Genomic DNA, 19156 nt, shown 5'->3' on the forward strand with positions numbered 1-19156 from the left:
TGAACTTGAATAGAGTCTTGGCCAATGGCATAAAAAACTGCAGAGAAGTCACATAAAACAAGTGAGGCAATTAGTGATCCATTTGTGTCCCACAGAGCAGTCATTTCAATGGAAAGATGGGAACAGAAGCCGGACACCAGTAGAGTTAAAGAATGGATGGTAGGTGACAAAGTGAAGAGGGATAACAGGAATTTCTCTTTCAAGAGACTGTGCTCAGAAAAAAACAAGAGTGGTACTTACAGGAGAATGTCAAGTTTCAAGATCTAATTCACATTATTCATTATCATTATTACATTTTTAAATAGATGAGAGTCACAGGAGTTGTACCTGAAGGGCAGTGAGAGAATGTGCTCTATTCTATGGAAGTGGTAAAGATGTCAGCTTTGTATTTTGTGAAGTTCACTTTGGTATCTGTAGAGAAGGTAGCCTGGAGCATAGAAGGCTGAAGTCAGGAGCTCAGCTGGGCCCCTAGTCTCAGAAAGGATGGATGGGTGTACTCATACTACTGACACTTACCTAGGTTTCTTCACCTCTAGCTACAAGCGACTACTGATTCCTTTTCCTCTACCCAGCCTTCTACTTCTACCCTTTGGAATTTGTTTTGAAATCAGCTCTTGACTTCAGATGAAACACAGCTGTTCCAGGAAGGTACTCCCTTTCCTGCTGTCCTCCAGGCTGTGAATGCCTCCTGGCCTCACCTACCCCAAAGCCTAAGGGAGGGAGATGTTCTTTTCTGCTGGATTCTTCACAGGGTATTCAAACATCTTGTAAAATCATTGCAGCAAAAGCAAACTCAAGTCCTCCCCGCTTTTCAATTTTTTGTATTAGTACATGTTTGCAATACATAATGATTACATTCATCATGGGGAGTTAGAACATGTGCCTAAACGTCTTAGTTCTTTTGATGTCCTCTTCTTCTTCTCCTCTCCTTCCCCCCTACCTCAAGTCCCCCTTTTCTGCCCTCTAGTTAGTCTGTATCTTTCGGTTTTTTTAATAGCAAAATTCTCAAATGAGTTATTTAAACTGTCAAATAAAAATCAAATCCAGACTTAATAAAGAGACTTCATGTGAAAGGATCGTTACAACAAAGGGAGGAAGACTTGCAATGGAGAGGAAGCTTCTACCACTCTCACCTAAAAATCTGTGAACATCTCAGTGGTCAGGCAGAAAAGTGCTTTCTTTCCTATCACAGGAAGAATGAACGGGCTAGGAAAAACTTAGTGGGGAAGTGGGTTACTTGGGATGAGGGTGGAGATGGCTGGAATCTGACAGTAGACAGAGCATGTCTTATCCTGTGGCCAGCCTGTTCTTGGGAGGAGCACATACTGAGGGTGGGCCAAAGTTCAGGAATCTGGGGGATGGAGGGAAAGTTCACCAAAGCTGGGTTAACAACCCTTTTGCTCCAGTTTCTCAGCAGTGTGTTAGTCAACTCTCTATTACTGTAATAATAGTCAACTTATACAGAAAAAGGTTTCTTTTGGGTCACAGTTTTAGAGGTGACCAATCTCATCTGACCAGACCCTGTCTCCTAACAGCAAGCCTCAATAATCCAGCCACCATCCAAAAGCCTTTCCTATGAGTACATGAGGCTCTCGGGTGACATCTAGATATAAACCATAACAACGCCTTTTTGAAAGATTCCCTTCTCCCTACTCATGACGTGGTGTTCCTCTCACTTCTTTGATCACTGTTTCTCTTCCAGTTTCTATCCTCCTTTCCTTCATCTGAATTGTACATATCAGAAATTCTCAAGGATCCACCCTATGTCCCCCTTTGTAGCTCTCTGTGCCCTTTCTTTAGCCTATGAAATCACCCTTGGGACTGTCTGTGCCTCTCTATACTGATCGCTTCTGAATGCATCATCCCTAGCCCAAATTACTTGTGAACTCCAGATTTAGACATTCAGTTACAGTTTTGATGCCTCCACACAAAGATACCTCAAAATCAACCTATGAAAAGTTAGACACTTGATCTCCTTCACCAAAAATCTTCATGTTAGCGATGTCTTCGTTTCTGTAAGTGGCATTTCCAGCTACTTTCTTTCCCATGCTGCACCCCTTTCTGACTAATGTCTGTGCTGGCTTCTTACCTCAGATTCGACTATCAAGTTCCCAGTGAAGTCTCCCTTGATGCTCCTACCCCAGTGGCTAAAGTCTGTGTTTCCTGTTATTTGCTCTCTCCCAGAACTCAGTACTTTTCAACTGTGTGTATTTGTTTTATTTTTTATCTCTTCCCCATTTAGACTATCAGTTCTACAAAAGTATGGGCTTCTCATCTGCCCCACTACTTGGCACAGAGCAAGTGCTGGGTAGATAGATGCAGAAGGGAAGGAGGGAAAGAGTGAGGAAGGACCACTTTTGAGATGGGTCAGCATAAAAGATGAAGCACATTTTAAAATAAATTTTTAAGTTTAGAACAGTTTTATATTTACATAATTATTATGGAGATGGTAGAGAGAGTTCTGTATACCTTGCAGTTTCCCCTACTATGAACATTTTACATTAGTGTTTGGTATATTTAGCTCAACTAATGGACCAGTGCTGATACACTTTTGTTAAACTGAAGTGCATACTTTTTCTTAAACATCTTTTGTTTTCTAGGATCTCATCAAGGATACAGTATTGCATTTAGTAGTCATGTGTCTTTAGTTTCCTATTAGCCATGACACCTTCTCAAATTGCCCTGGTTTTTCATGGCTGTGGCAGTTTTAAGGATTATTGATTAAATATTTTACAGAATTCCCCTCAATTTGGATTTGTCTGAAATTTTCTTAATACGTAGACAAGATTAATGTAGTTGTTTTGTGGAGGAAGTTTACAGATGTAAAATGTCATTCTCATCATACCCTATCAAGGTTACAGATTACCAACTGTCAGAGTTCTCTACTGTGAAGTTACATTTTCCCCCTCCTCCCTCCCTTTAATATACTATACAGCAAAACCTTGATTTGTGAGTATAATTTGTTCTGGAAACATGCTTATAATCCAAAGCACTTGTATATCAAAGCAAATTTCCCCATAAAAAATAATGGAAACTCAGATGATTCCTTCCACAACCCAAACATATTCATATAAAATGATTACAATACTGTAATATAGTACAAAATATAAAGAAAAATAAACAAATGAACTTGCACTTACCTTTGAAAGCCTTCACAGCTGGTATAAGGGAGACAAGAGAGAAGAGGGTTATTGTGTAGGACAACTTTCATGATCACTAAGGGAATCACTGCTATCTACTGGCTAAATGGAATCTTTTTCTTTTCATACAACTCTAACAAGGAACCTATCCAATGACACTTGCTTTTGCCTCCTTTTGGAGACTTTTTTGAAATGTGACAATGCACTGTTAAACAGATTCATCACTTGCACTGCATTCAAGTGGTGATTTTCTATAAAATTTTGCACTGCTTCCCACATTTTACTCATCTCCCTAATCTCATTTGAAGTGAGGGATTCCTCCTTCTTTTCCCCTCCTCCTCTGGAGACAAGATCTCCTCCATAACCTCTTGCTGTTGGGAGACAATTACGCACAATCTGCAATGAGAAAAAGAAGACCCGTTGGCTCAGTTGTGATCATGGCATAACTTAGAGCTCGTTTTGCAAGTCATCATTTACTTATCAAGTTAAAATTTATTAGAAATGTTTGCTTGTCTTGTGGAACACTTGCAGAACAAGTTACTCCAAGGTTTTACTATACACCTTGGAAGAAAGTTACTATGTGTGCCCAAACTGAAGAAGTGGGGGATATGCTCCATTTCCTTAACAATGGATTATTTGGAATTCTTCTGCATAAGAGATTTGTCTATTGTCCCCAATTTATTTATTCAGTTATTTATTTATAACAGTATGGAATAACAGATATTTATTTTATACTTTAGTTTATAATCTAATACTAGTTGCTATAGACTAGTTTCTGCTACAAAATTCATATGCTGGAGCCCTAACCCTCTATGTGACAGTCGTTGTACGTGAGGCCTTTGAGAGGTAACTGTTTAGATAAGAACATGAGGTTTAGGACCTTATGGTCAGATTAATGGCTGTATAAGAGGGGATACTAAAAAGCTTATTTCTCTCTCTGCCATTGGAAGACACAGAGAGAAGGCAGCTGTCTCCAAGTTAGGAATAATGTCCTCATTGGTTGACAGAGTTGGTGGGCACCTTAACCTTGGTCTTCCAATCTTCTAGAACTTTAAGGAAAAAAATACCTGCTGTTTACACTACTTGATCTATAGCATTTTGTTACAGCACCCCAACCTGACTAATACACGACTTTATTTTCTTGTACAAATTTTTCCACATTTGGCCTTTAGGAGATCTTTAAGTAGTCTTTTGTAACTATGTAACAGGTTCCCATCATTGTGAGTTTTTAAAAAACAGTCTCATATGGTTTTTTTTCCTCAGTCTAAGAGCGGGCATCTTTCCAAGGAGCTTGATTTTTTTTTTTTTTTTTTAGTGTAGAATGGTGTTAAAAACAAAGGTTTGTGCTCAGTGTGATCACTGCTACCATGGTATCATCATTTCTAGACCTTCTCAGCTGACAGAGCAAGGAGATAAATAGTATACTAACCTGGGGTTATATACATATCTATAACTACTTCTCTCTGTATGACCTCTATATCAATATTAACCTATCATAGGTTAATACTATTGCTTCCAACTCTAGAACTCCTGCTCCTGTAACCTCTTGCTCTAACATGAGAAACTTGCCTTCTGCCATTATTTGCTTAATTGTTCAATTCCAAAGCATTATCAGAATTGTCAAACTTTACCCTATGGGAAACAACTTTATTGCCTAGGCTATCATCCTCAGGTATATTTCCTTTTGGATTTCATATTACTTCTGTATGGAAAGCTTCATTCATTTGTAAGTCAACCCTGGGCAGGGGCCATACTAGTCTTCTCTCTATAGCTCAGTTTTAGTATGTGTGCCCATGAAATGAACATGATAAAGTTTTATTAAAGAAGATAGTATTGCAGCTGTGAGAAAGGATGTACTTGTTTGTACACAAAACCTTTTCACATGTCATCTCATGTACGATCTTCATTTACATGACAAAAATTCTCCTCAAAGTTATATAAATCATATTATTGAATTCTGTAAGAATTATTGAAATGTTCATATTTTAGAATGCTCTGAAAAATACCGGGTCCAACATTTTCCTTATTTATCTCATTTAGTGAGAAAGTAAAAATCACTGGCAATTAGCAACTTAATTGTTTATATATTGGTGAGGGTGTACTAATGAAATTTAAATATCTAAACAGTTTGTCTTTTTTCCTTAATTAGATTAAAGAACCTTCCTCCCTCATTTTTCTCCTATCTAGTTTTCACTACAATTTTAAAATTTATCCCTTTTTAAATCATATATAATATTTGGTAAAATTTTAATCTGTCCTTTTCTCAAAAGCAGCTGATTACTAGTTTACTTATTGACTAATTAAAATATGTATATGAAAATTTATATATCTAGCTCTATACTGCCTTTGGCTATACTTTATATAAACATTTTTAATGGAAATACAACAACAATAGTTACAATTTTTACACACTTAATTGCAAATATTTTAATCTTTGCTGGAAGAGCCCCTGTTTTGTTAAACATTACATAAGATATGCTCTGTTCTATCACTAAAGCTATTTTACATGACCAAATTACTCAGCACTTTTTAAAAGAATTTTATTTTTTGTCTTGGAAATGGAAAACCTATTTAAATTCTAGGTGTTTATATATTTTTATTATGTTTAACTTTTCTCTTAAATGAAGCATTGCTATCCATAACTCTATTTCCCCAGTTTTCTTGGATTCACCTTAAATGAATAACTTGGAAATTATTATAAGACAGGGAATTATTTTACAATGATTTTCTAAACAATAATCACATACTCTAGTCATATGATCTATTTGTTAGTGATTAAATATGACTTCAGCCGTATTTCCCAAAGGTTGGTTTCTTTTTGCAGATGAAAAACATGAGTAGATTTTTTTTTATAGAACCTGTATTTATTTGCTAGAGCTTCCATAACAAAATATCACGATTTGGATGGCTTAAAACAGGAATTTATTTCTGGCAGTTCTGGACACCGAAGTCCGAGATCAGTGTGTCAGCTGGGCTTGTCTCCTTCCAGCCTCTGTGCGTGGCTTGAAGACATTCACTCTCTCACTACCTCTCTGAAGAGTCATCTCTGTGCTCCCATGATCCTAGCATCTCTTCCTCCTTTTATTAGTTTACTCGTCATATTGAGTCAGAGACCACCCTAACAGTATCATTTTAACTTAATTCTTAAAGACTTTTTCTCTAAATATGGTTGTGTTCTGGTACTGGGGTTGGGATTTCAAAACATGCATTTGAGGGTCAGGGGATGAACTTTGGAGGATCATAGAATATTTTGTAATGCCTGATGTAACTCAGATATTGTTTTCTGTTAATCATTGTGTATAGAAGTAATTATGAAGGTTTTTTATTTGAAGTTTTATCACAGAAGCAATATAATAGTTGGCAAGTGTGTTATTTATGTCTTATTATTTCCCATTATTATTATCTTCCAGAAAAGTGATTCTTAATCTTTTTTGGGGATACATCTACAATTTTGAGAATTGATGAAAGCTAACTTTAATAAAAGTTAATTTTGTTAATTTTGTGGTTCACCATTTTTTTTCTTTCAGTATATTGTATGCTGAAAAATAGGGCTACCAGCAGAGATTGCTGATCATAGTGTCAGCAGGGCACACTTATGTGTGTGGTCACTTGGTTGTCACTGGCATCACTCATGACTGGTGGTGGCTGGCTGTGGGCAGCGTCAGTGCAGGTAACTGGCCACAGCTGCTCATCTTCCAGCAGGCGAGCCTATGTGTAATCACATGGAACTGTTCACAGGGATTCCAAGAGCAGGAAGAGAGATCAAGGCTCTTCAGAAAATACTTTTCAAGTCTTTCCGTGTACCATTTTTGCTGATGCCCCATTGGCCAAAGTTAGTCACATAAGCATACCCAGATTCAAAGTTTGAATAACATGCAAAGCCATATTGCAAAGGAACATGACTGTGGGAAAAGGGAGGAGTGTGTGGTCTCTAGTGAGTAAAAGGAGGAGCTGTAAGGATGAGAAAATTAAACTAGAAAAGCTCTATTTTTACAAGTACCCCCCCCTTCAAAAATTGCCTTTTAATTAAAAAAGTAATTAAAGTCTGTTCTATAAAGAAGTGCAGGTGTTGGCTAGCTGTTGGGAGTTAAAGCACACTAGGAATAGGAAATGGAAAAAAAATTTGAGGCAATATGGGTAGACCACTCACAACATCTACTTCCTGAGCTTTGGAAAGAAGAAAATTTTCTAAGTGCTTAGGACATGAGAGCATGAGAAATTAGGCTGTGGGCAATCAAAGATTTTTTTTTCTGTTGAGGATGTTATTTCTTAAGGCATTTTTTAATGTAAGCAGTTGATGATGGGACAGTAATGAACACTTTTTGTGCACTTAGAACCAGCAGAGCCTTGGAAATTTCAGGCCAAATTCGCCATTGTATATTATTGCACTTAAAATATTAAATATGAAAATGCTTAACTGTAAGACCTAGTAATCACTCTTTCCTGTGCGAATATATACTGTAAATCTTAAACAGGGAATAATTCTCAGCACTAACAAGAATAGCATCTCTTTGATTATTCTTTGCAGTCAATTCTGATTTCTGCCTACCCTGATTGTTTTAATGCTGATTTGTAAGTTCTTTTATACCTTAACCCTCGTCAAAGCTAACTATTGATCTGTACTCTTTTAATTTAGAAAACTAAGCACAACTAAGTTCATTTTATAAATCTGGATTATCAAACTACTTAATTTAGGTGTATTTGTATATATTAGCTTTTCATTTCTGAAGAAAATACCTGAGATACTCAGTGTGAGAAAAGGAACGTTTTTATTTTAACTCACTGTTTTTGAGTTTTCATTCCATGGTCCATGGGCTCCATTACTTATTTAGGGATGTGGTGAGGCAGCATGTCATGGTGGGAGCACACACCTGAGGAAGCTCCTTACCTCATGGAGGTCAGAAAAAAAAGAGAAAATAGAGAGGGTCTAGATACATTTGCAATGACCCAACTTCTTCCCATTATGCCCCACCTCCAAAAGATTCTCCAATCAAGAGTAGGGCTAGTGAAAAAAAAAAAAAAAAAAGAGTAGGGCTAGTGACCAAGCCTTGAACATATGGACCCTTGGGAGACATTAAAGATCTAAACTATATCAGAGAGAGAGAGAGAGAGAGAGAGAGAGAGAGAATGTTAAATGCTTTTAGTTCTTAGGTGAGTTTCACTCTACAAATACAATACAGAAAACTTCTACTACTCTGAAATATCCAAGGGAAATATACTCCCCTCCACATAAAATTAAATTTAAAAAGATAAGCTCATAATCCCTTACAGATCAACTTCTCTTAAAGGTTGTTTAAATTGTGTTAGCAATTTCAGAAGAGGAGAACATGGTAGAGATTTTTCATTTTCTGCAACATATTTAAATATGAGCTTCCTCTTGCTTTATAACCTAGGTTGAATAGCAAAGAGAGGAGGCCATATCAGTCAGTTTTTCCATAATAATGCTGCATTTTTAATTACCAAGAAATCTCTGTGACACTGAACAATAAGAATTTATTCTTAGACTCACAGATCTGCAGTTCTGCAGGTTTCAGGCTGCAGGTATAATTCTAGACTGTCTAGGTTAAATCTTCTATGTGCACTGGGGCAGGCCTAGGCTGTAATGGAGAAGCTACCTGGGATACCTTCTCCTGGTAGCAGACAGAATCTCCTAGAGGGCAAATGGAAGGAAGCATGAAATCCCTCTTAAGACCAAGGCTCTGATCTTGTACCAAGTTGCTTCTGCGTTCCATTGACCACATAAACACAGTCAAACCAAAGGCAAGAATGGGTTTGAACAGTGGCCAGCAACAGGCTTCAGCAAAGGTAAGGATCCATAGACCTCCACAGTAGAAAGAACTGGAGCTGACACATCCTTGGACACATACTAGGTTATATTTGTATGGTTTATTGATATTTAGTGCTTAACTGCATTGCTTGATTGTGCTTCTCAATTCGTCTGAGGCTGAGAGATTTCAGAGGTACTTTTGTAGTACATTGACTTGAAATAGTGATTAAGAGTTTCAAATATTTTTTAAATATCTCCATCTACAGATTGAAAATTGAATCTTCTTTCTGTGCTTTTCTCCCTTCCTCGGTATCTTTTGACATCCTGATTTTATTTCAGCCCAGAGGTACTGAAGAGTGAGCCCTATGGGGAGAAGGCTGATGTCTGGGCTGCAGGTTGCATCCTTTATCAGATGGCGACTCTGAGGCCTCCCTTCTACAGCACAAACATGCTCTCCCTGGCTACAAAAGTAAGCATGACAGGGCACAAAAGGGGCTTGTGTTGCTACCAGCACCATTCCTTTTCTTCTTAACAGAACCTTTGTGATTTTTATACAACATCCAATTAAAAGCAGGCATTGTTTTATTAACTGCAAGGTCCAGTTTGCTTTTCCCTCTTATAAATATATATCACATGGTATGGCATAATCCTCTATTTAATTGTATTAGTTTATCATAGAAAATTTGAAGAATAAATATATCAAAATGCTTTTGACCTTTTATTTTTAATTGCAATTTAGATTGCCTGTAGCAAACATATTATATCATCCCATACTTCATTTTATTATGAACCTAAGTTTAACTTTAACTTAGCTTAAAGAATCTAATTCCATGTTCTAGAACTATTTAATTGATGCTATGTTTTTATTTATTTGCAGTGCTTTTATTTGTGATTAAGTTTTGTGCATGGAGCTATATTGCTTCATTAGTAACTTCCTGTCGTGTGTAAGTATTACCTCGGAGAGAGAGCCAGGGCCCTTTTACTTCTATCACTTTAGTCTGTTTGTTTTGCAGATAGTGGAGGCGGTATATGAACCATTGCCAGAAGGTATTTACTCTGAGAAAGTGACAAGCACCATCAGCAGGTAACCAGATGCACAACTCTCAACATTACAGATCACCAAGAAATATATATCTGCCACTTTGGGAGGTGAGGCAGAAGGATTACAAATTCAAGCCCAGCATGGGCAACTTAATGAGACCCTGCCTCAAAAAAAAAGGGGGGGGTGCCAGGGATGTAGCCCATTGTGAAAGTCCTGGGTTCATTCCCCAATTCTCCTCTCTCCCAAAATAGATACCTACCATAAATAAAATATTTATTTGGAAGCCTTCATATTAACTTGTAAAATGCACGTGATAAGGACCTAAGTTAATTGATGAGCATGTAAAACTCTTTGTAACTATGAAAGAAACCATAAAAATATGCACAAATATGGAAAAAGTCAGGACAAGGACAAATGAAACTGGAAAAGGCCATCTTAGGTGATAAAGTTATAGGTACATTTTTATTCCTTTAATTAAATTAGTAATATTGTATTTTATAATAAATTTTCTAGAAGCTGTAGCCTTCATTGCTGTAGTGTGATGAGAATCATTATCCCCATGCACTTGCAAAGTTCTGGCCAGTGTCTGTGGTTCCACAGGGCGGTCCCCGCTGACCACTCTCTCACCCAGCCCCTCTCCCACTTCCCCTCCAGTTCCCGATGCTCTAGCCATCTCTTTCTACCTTTGTCCTTGCTGTTGCTTTTTCCTGAAACTCTCTTCTCTCAGGTATATGAATGATACTGACCTTTACTCCCCTTGTGTCTCTCCTGAAATGTCCCCTGATCAGGGAGCCCACCCTGACAACACTACCACCTCTTGGTGCTTTCTAGCTCCCTTGCCTGCTTTATAAAACTCACTGCACCAGGGCTGGGGATTTAGCCCAGTGGTTCTGCTGCCTGCCTCGCAAGTGCAAGGATCCAAGTTCGATCCCCGGTTCAAAAAAAAAAAACAAAAAAAAAACCTCACTGCACCCAATACTGCCAAAATATCATATATATGCATACACAATTATTTGTCAGTTGGCTCTCTCTTCCTCAGCAAAAAGTAAACTCAAAAGCAAGAATTTTGTCACCTTGGTTCAATGCCCACAGCCGTGTCACATAATAAATCTTTAATAAATATAATTGTGTGAATGAATGACTCTCATTTATAAGGGTGATTGCTATTTTTGAACCATCTTTGGTACTTAAGTTGGCCCAAGATAATTTCTTCTGCTCCATTGAGCTAAACTGAGTCCTCATTATTTAAGATTGTAGAAATTCTAGTTACCCCAGATAAAATTTTCTTTCCATACCCCTTCTCAGATCTCTTAAACCTTGGGTTGGTATCAGTCCTTGCATGTAGCCCCATCTCTTGTGGCCTGTGACTGATGTATTTCTGTAGTTATTCCCTTTTCTCTTTGGTTTCTCCTCCTGGCTCACCATTTTGTACTAATAGGTACTCCTCACCTGTTTGTATGATTATTTCTTGAACATTTTCTTGTTTGGAATAATACTGACCTACTGCATTACAAGCCTCAAGCTCTGGAGACAGGTGTAGTTGATGTGAAGCCCTACTAATCAGATTCTGGCCAAAGAGTTTTGCAACTCTACTTCCTCATCTAGAAAATGAGATTGTAATAGAACCAGCCTCATTAGGCTGATACGATGATTCTCCAAAGAACATTAGAAACCATGTGATATAGAGCTTGGCAAATGTTAAATACTTTAGCAATTTTGGTAATTATCATTATTCATATTTATGAGAAATTAGTTGAAACTTCTCTGTAAAGCATCTGAATCCCACCTTTTGGATTATGCTCTGTTGCTAATGCATCCAGACAAATGCCTTTAAACAGCTTATCTCCACGATGTGTTCTCTGTCATTTATTTTCTTGAAAAGTACCTTTAAAAAATTGAAGAAGTCTAAAGAGATGTCAAGACAAAAGTACCATATTGGCTCAATTAATTTCTCCTTTTAGTAGGTATGTGCATGCCACAAAGGGCAGGGGAAGGCAGTGCAGTGCAGAGAAGGTTCACAGATACTGCTCCAAATTTGTGAAACTGGGCAACAGAACCATAATGTCTTCTGCTAGGTTCTTTGTCTGTCAGTACTCATGCTCCTTTGGAGTACTAGACTAATGAAGGAGTCAGCAAGACCACAGTGTAAAGGGCAGGAGCATCACTAGGTTCTGAGATCAGTTGGCTTCTAATTCTTCTTCCATGCAATTTAACTTTCCCAAGCCCAATTTTCTCATCTGTGCAGCAATAGTAACTTCTTCATGAGGTTAAGTAAGATAATGCTTCTGAAACACTTTGCATGCTACCTAGCATGCAGTAATCTCAATAAATTAGATATTAATAATGTTAATATAATTATAATACCATGAAAATTATAATAATGCAGTAATTATATTATTTACAGAATTAAGTATATAAAACAAATTATGATAAAAGCAATGAAGGTCAGTAAATGGGTCCATGAGAGATTAAAGAAGGACAAGAGGGATTTGGGGAATGTTTATCTACATACAGAACATGTAATCTAAAACTTGAACAATCAGTAATTCTTAAATAGTAAGCAGACTGGAGAAAGCATTTCATAGGACAGAACTTGTACAGGCTTTGCTGAGGAAAGAGCTGCTTCACTTGAGGAATGGGAACAAAGTCAAGATATAACATGTTAGGTATGGAAGAGAAGATTCAGCAGCAAATAGACTCAGGCTGTTTGGGATAAGAAGAGCCAGGTGGTATAGTGCTATGGGCCATGCTGGGGTTCTGAATCATTATCTTGAGGACTGAGGAGAGGACTGAAGGATGATCGGCAGACTGGGACACAGTAGGGACATCTTCTTTAGCAAAGAGCATGCTGACTGCTCAATGGGGGAAAGACAGAGGGCAGTGAGCATGGGAGGAAGAGATTGCACTTGTCCACTGAGTGCGACAGTGATTGATGGAATGATGATGGATTGTTTCCACTGTAGGTTGGAAGTTGTCAGCTCCAACTCTTTGGGGGTATAATCCCAAGAGGATTAGATAATACTGCAAATACCCTGAAAAGTAGGATGATTTGGGAAATATGAGAAGAACTGGAGTTATTTGCTGGAGCTTCAGAATATGGAGCCAAGGTCAAGGCTAGAACTTTCCATCAGGCCAAAGTCAGCTCACAATTAGGAAGTATGTGTGTGTTAAAGTCAGAGCATGTGCAAGAGAGGAGCCTGCTTGGTGACCCTGAGTTCAGAGTCACCAGGATATCTGAGAGGTTGAATAATGGCCTATTAGGGCACTGCAGATGAAATGTTTTTGAAGGAATTTTTAATTTAAAAAATTAGGTGTCACAGTAAGTTAGAACTGACAATTTAACTTTGCAACTGACTAAATTAAGATTGCAGGGTGCATTCTGTAATGTGTGATTTTCATTTAAAGTTATTCAAGACTCATTGTCTGGGTTTGTATTACAAAGTTTTACTTTAAAAAATTGATATAAAGCCAAAATCAATCAAGATTTACATATGATTACATATTTAATTTGCCTTGGATTTTTGTATGTAAAAGTTAAGTTACTTTCCTAGGTATTGTGTGATGTGCTTATAATCCTAGCTCTTGGGGATGCTGAGGCAGGAAGGTCACAAATTTTGGCTCAGAATGTAAATAAAAAATAAAAAAGGGCTGAAGATGCAGCTCTCCATAAAGGTCCTGATTTCAGTCTCCAGTCACACCCACACCCATATGTAAGCTGCAAAAGAATTAAGGAATAATTTCAAATCTTCTATTTTCTTAGTGTCCTGTTTTCTTTAAGAAATTGATGCAAGGGATATGTATAAATCAAAGTGTTCTTAATAATCATTTATTGTTATGTAAAATAGGAAGAAAAGGTCCAAAAGGGAAGGGAAAGTGGGAGAGGTAGGGGAAAGGAAAGAAGGGAAAGGAATAAATATGAGAAAAGGAAAAAACAGAAACAAAGTCTTTGTAAATAGGAAGGATGGAGGGGTTGAAGGGAGGGCAGGGGAATGGGGAAAAAAATAAGAACCAAGATATATCATGTAAAGGTACAAATTCCCAGTGGTGAATGTCATCATATTGAATACCTAAAATGTACCAAGAAACAATAAAAAAGTCATTTATGATTCAGCCAAACATTTGCCTCAAAGCCAATCACTAATAATTTGATAGAGCCATTGAAATATAAGAGCCATTGCAGGGACAGTTTAATCATTCTTAAACCGTGTTATTTTCCAATCATATATATATATATATGATATTATATATATGATATTATACATATATTCTTTCTTTCATTGTATTGACATCATTTCTAAATTCTTTTTAAATTTACATTAAGGATTTCTTTTATTTTCTGGATTCTAATGTTTTTAATTTCTACATTCTTATCAGGCAGAGCTCACTATTTGCAAGTCTACTGTGTAAAAGTCTTTCCTTTTTCCTGTTATTTATGTTGTATATAAATACATTTTGTTGTTCAAACTTTTCTTGCCTAGCAAGCTTTTAAATTGAGAGAATAACTTAGAAGTCCTTAAGAGTTTGGGGCAGAAAATAAATACATCTTGTTGCACTGCCCAGTTACCAACATTACTATTTTTACCTTCCAGTACACTGTTAAGAGAGTATTGTCTATTTCCTTTTATGCACAAAATATTCCAATTGCCTTATTTTTCTCTCTGTGCCTGGTTGCATAAGCTGTCTGGTGCTTTGTTTCGGAGGCAGTCATGATGACTAACGGAGCTAATGCTAGTAGTGAGCTCTAAGGACAAGTGGATCTTCACATTTTTCACCTCACCTTCAACTCTTTGTCTTACAAAACATAAAATTGATACAACCACTCTATCCCTCTATTTGTTTCTCTCTATGGGGACTAAGTGGGTGGGGCTGAGGGGAACATCCCAGATTTTTTCTAGACCAAGTTTGATCTTTATTTGACTAGAGAATCATTAAAGCAGAGGCTGAAGATTTTCTGTAAATCTTCAGCATATCTTATGATTCAGTCATTCTTAACAATTTCTCTGACATACCTAAACAAGGCATCATTTCAGAACAATAAGACCAAACTGGAACTTCTGGTTGGAGATGAACCAGGAAATCCAGAGGTCTGTGGCTGACTGTTTTGGTTTATGGACAGGAAATTCTTGGACATTGAGCTGAGTTTATTTGTTCATTCATTCACTGGCTCATTCACTTTGGTGAATACCTATCAGGATCCAGATTCCACTTTACATGTGGAGAAGATCATAGTAAAGGGGAAAATATCTTTCTCCCCTCAAGAAGTTTTTAGTTTATAGTGAATCAGACCATGACAGTACAATAATTAGAATGGTTTTAAGCTCTTAAATACAGACAATACAATAAGAGAATATAAAAGGGACCAGTAAGTCTGTCTGAGGACAATCCAAAACATCCTTCTACGGAGACATAGAAAAAAGTGTGGGGTTTTGGCAAGCACATAAGTAAGCGATGGTGTCTGAAAAAAGGCATTATATCATCAGGAAAAAAAAAATCAAGCAGATGGACTAATAAGCAAAGAAATGGGGGACAGAGGAGAGTCCTGGGCTCTTTGGGAAGGTACAAGTAAAAAGCATTTGATGTGTTGCTAGGGGACGGAGCCAGGAAAGAGTGGAGGGAGGGAAAGGGCAGTTTAAGCTAGACTTTGCCTTAGTTACTTTTCTCACATTGCTGGGACAAAATACCTGACACCCAAAGTTAAAGAGGGAAAGGTTTATTTAGCTCACAGTTTGTAGAGGTTTTAGTCAATAATCAGCTGACTGTAAGGCAGGGTGGCTTGGCAGAGGAGCATTGCAGAGGAGAAGTTTATGGCATCTAGAAAACAGCAAAAGCAAGCAAGCAAGGGACCTTAACCACATCTTTCTGCTCCTTTTATCTTATCCAGACTACTTAGGGAAGGTAGCACTCACACCCTTAATCCTAGTGCCCCTGAGCCTAGTTAGTATTGTACCATGAATCAATTCCAGTGTTGCACACTCTAGATCTAGCCACCTCCTGTGAAAAAGCTCCACATATGACAACATAAGGCTTTGGGGAGACATCTAAAACAAGCCATAACAGATTGTATGTGTTATTTGTGGCATTTATCTTACTGAGCATGAAAGTTATTGAAGAATTTTGAGGAAGAGAGTGATGAGGGCAATTTTACAAATATTTTGGGAGCAACTTCAGTATGAATCTAAGGCAGTAGTGCAAACAAGGGATGATGGAATAGACTAATAGTCATGGGATTATAGGAGAAGGATATGGACTTGAGATTCACTTGAAGGTAGAAACCACAGGACTTGACTTTTGTTAAATGTGGGAGGAAATGGAAGAGAACTAAAAGAGTGGAATCTCTTTTCAATTTATTGAGCTTTTGCAATGTGCTGATACTTTACAGAAATTGCTTCATTTAATCACCATAGCAGTTTAATGAAGTAGATCATATTATTATCCCATTTTACAGATGAGCTATCAACTCTTGGAAGCTAAATAGTGTACCCAAGACAATAATAAAGTAGTGAGCTGGGATTCCAGTGCCAGCAATTGGATCCAGAACCTGTGCCTTTTCGAATGATGGCAGATACAGAGTGGGGAGGAACCTTGTAAGAGTAGGAAATAACTAAATGCCAGGAGGGCAGAGGCCACTCTGTTCTCATTTACTGTAATACTGTATATTACTATATAATTTATAAAAATAGTTTATGTTACTTTTTTTATTAAAAAACTCAGCTGATAATTCACCTGGTAATATTACCTTGAGTCAGTTTAAAGATCAGCAGGGTTTTTTTTGTTTTTTTGTTTTTTGGTACCGGGGATCGAACTCGCTTCCTTGCGCTTGTGGGGCAGGTGGTGGAACCATTGAGCTAAATCCCCAGCCCCAAGATTGCAGTTTTAAGAGTTTAAAATATTTGCACTAATGAAAGCCTTAAATGCTTGGGTTCTTGTTGATTTGTTTGCTCACATGGTAGTCATAACCAGCACTAGGGCAATGAAGAATTTTACCAAGTTTACTAATTTAGTGAGGATAGATGAAGAACCTCATTTAATTAGAAGCTAAAAATCAACAACTTAGCTTCTTCTGTGATTAAGAGCAAAAATAAGAAACTTAAAAACAAACATATCATTACCACATAGGCACTGGCTTCACAATGACTACTATTATTCCCTGTGCTCAAATGGTCCTGTTCTTAGGGTTTAAAACCTGTCTGAGGTCTTTAAACTCTCAATAATTTTATATTTGAATTTGTGGAAATGAAATCCAGTGGGGCAAGGAACATACGCTACGCACTTGGAGTTTCAGCTCAAGGAGCTTCAGCTCTCTTCCTCCTGGCATGATTTGTTAGCCATCAACCTTCTGGTCCCCTGAACTTCTGTCTAGTCTCTATCTCCATCTTCCTGTCTCCCACAACACTGCTGCCCTCCACCTGAGACTGGGTTGTGTCAGGAGGGGAGGTGTATACTACCTTCACCTTCCTCCCAAGATGGAATGTGGAAGCAGGCTAGAAACTATTCAGGATGGTGCAAATACCCTACTGTGTCTTCCGGGCGGGGGGGAGGGCAAGGCTGAGGTCATTTCTGACAAAGCTGGCCAGCGTAATGGCACATTGGGTGGGCCATCCAGTGGTAACTTCTTCCTCATCCCCAGTTCACACACCAAGTACATTCCAACTACAAAGAAATTGTAAAATCTTTTAGGGGCCACACATCTACCATCAAGGTGGGATAAGTCTCCCCAGCTATAAGAAGGGAAGACTGACTGGGGCCGGGGATTTAGCTCAGTGGCACCATGCCTGCCTTGCAAGCGCAAGGTCCTGAATTTGATCCCAGAAAAAAAAAAAAAGAAGGGAAGATTGACTACCTTACTCTCCTTTTCATTTTGCAGTTGACACCCAAAGATTATGTACATGGCTTTGTCGCCACAATCTTGCAGCTAAATTTGTACATAATGAATGCATAGAGTGAACTTTGTTAAATATGAATGCAGCAGATGTTATAAATGTCTGTCATAATCATAATGCAAGTCCGTTGCTTTAGAACTTAAAAAGAAAAAGCATAAAGGTAGAGCATAAAATGAAAATGTTTTAGAACCTGATTAAGACTTGTGTATTTTAGTCATGGTTAACAAACTAATTAAAAAAGAATCACTAACAAATTATTATGTAGAGTCTTCTTTCAGCTTTTGTGATGAAAAATAATTGTGTAGTGAGGGAAACAATATAGGTGAAAGCTGCATTAACTGAGTGTGGATTGCTAAATCATGCACAAGATGAGAAAGATATTTTCCTTAAAATCCAAACAAGCTAAATTTTGTTGAGAAGCATGCATGACTTTAAGGAAATTAGATAATTTCAGTTTAAAAATAGACAACATGCTATAGTAGTTTCCAGAAGTACTTATTTGATTTTGATATTTAGTTTTATGGGCAAGAAGAATAATAGCCTTCTAGTAGCATTTAACTGTGACATGAATAGTACTCTCTTTAGTATACTGATTGACACTTCCTGACCTCCAACATTATGGAAAAACATTAGCATGTAATATATGAAAATAGTTACTTAAAATTACTAAGTTTAAAGGAAAAATAATAATGGAGGCCACACTTTTAGTATACCCCAATCCCAGCTGTCCATAATTGTGTCCAAAATTTAGGTCATCCAGAATTTTCTGAAATTCTAACTCATTAATTAAAAAACAAAGGCTTTGTATCTTGGCAACATATTCAGTAAAATTAAACTGACAACCTGTAGAAAAACTAAAATTAAATAGCTTTTCTGTTTGCATTAAAAAGAATGAGAATGTTCAACAGCCAACCACAAAAAAGGTCAAAATACATTCTCTTTTATGTTTCATAAATTATGCTCTAAGTCCAACTTCTCACTCTCATTTCAAAGTGTCCTGATTTGTGAGCTACTCTTTTGTATGTCCACTAAACTTCTACAATTTAAATTTGATCTGATTTTATTTTTGATGCCATAAACTTCTTAAACCTCTAAGTAACTGGGCTGTATTTTATACTTATGATTATATTTTGTATGACTCTCACAAATCGAATCCTATTAATATTGTGATATACAGTTTGAAAGACCAAAAAGTGTACCCCCCACCCTGAACTTTCCTTTTTTGTTGCATCGAGGGTGATCATCAGCACCTATATTATTGAGATCCCTGGTTGGTTCCCTGGTCCCTTATTGGTTCACTGACCAATAAGCTAGCATTACTCTCAGA

General features: G+C 37.3%; 1 protein-coding gene and 1 non-coding gene across 17 annotated transcripts in view; one reads left to right on the forward strand and one right to left on the reverse strand.

Annotated features, from left to right (window-relative positions):
* The window catches only part of Nek10 (NIMA related kinase 10), a 271741-nt gene that overhangs the window by 160280 nt on the left and 92305 nt on the right, over positions 1–19156 (forward strand). For all 16 annotated transcript variants that reach the window (XR_002387088.2, XR_002387089.2, XR_002387090.2 and 13 more), the window contains 2 exons: positions 9247–9376; positions 9921–9991. Coding sequence is in view for 13 of the 16 variants with exons in the window: in XM_013077058.3 (XP_012932512.1) it covers positions 9247–9376; positions 9921–9991 (201 nt within the window). In the remaining 3 variants the exon portion in view is untranslated. The remainder of the gene's footprint in view (positions 1–9246; positions 9377–9920; positions 9992–19156) is intronic.
* On the reverse strand, positions 4841–4944 carry LOC147826412 (U6 spliceosomal RNA). The gene has a single exon (XR_015439675.1). It is a non-coding gene; the product is annotated as a U6 spliceosomal RNA (small nuclear RNA).

The sequence above is a fragment of the Heterocephalus glaber genome, unplaced genomic scaffold (assembly GCF_053883595.1).
Source record: "Heterocephalus glaber isolate CG9 unplaced genomic scaffold, H.glaber_assembly_v1.0 deba00001472, whole genome shotgun sequence".
Lineage (NCBI taxonomy): Eukaryota > Metazoa > Chordata > Mammalia > Rodentia > Bathyergidae > Heterocephalus > Heterocephalus glaber.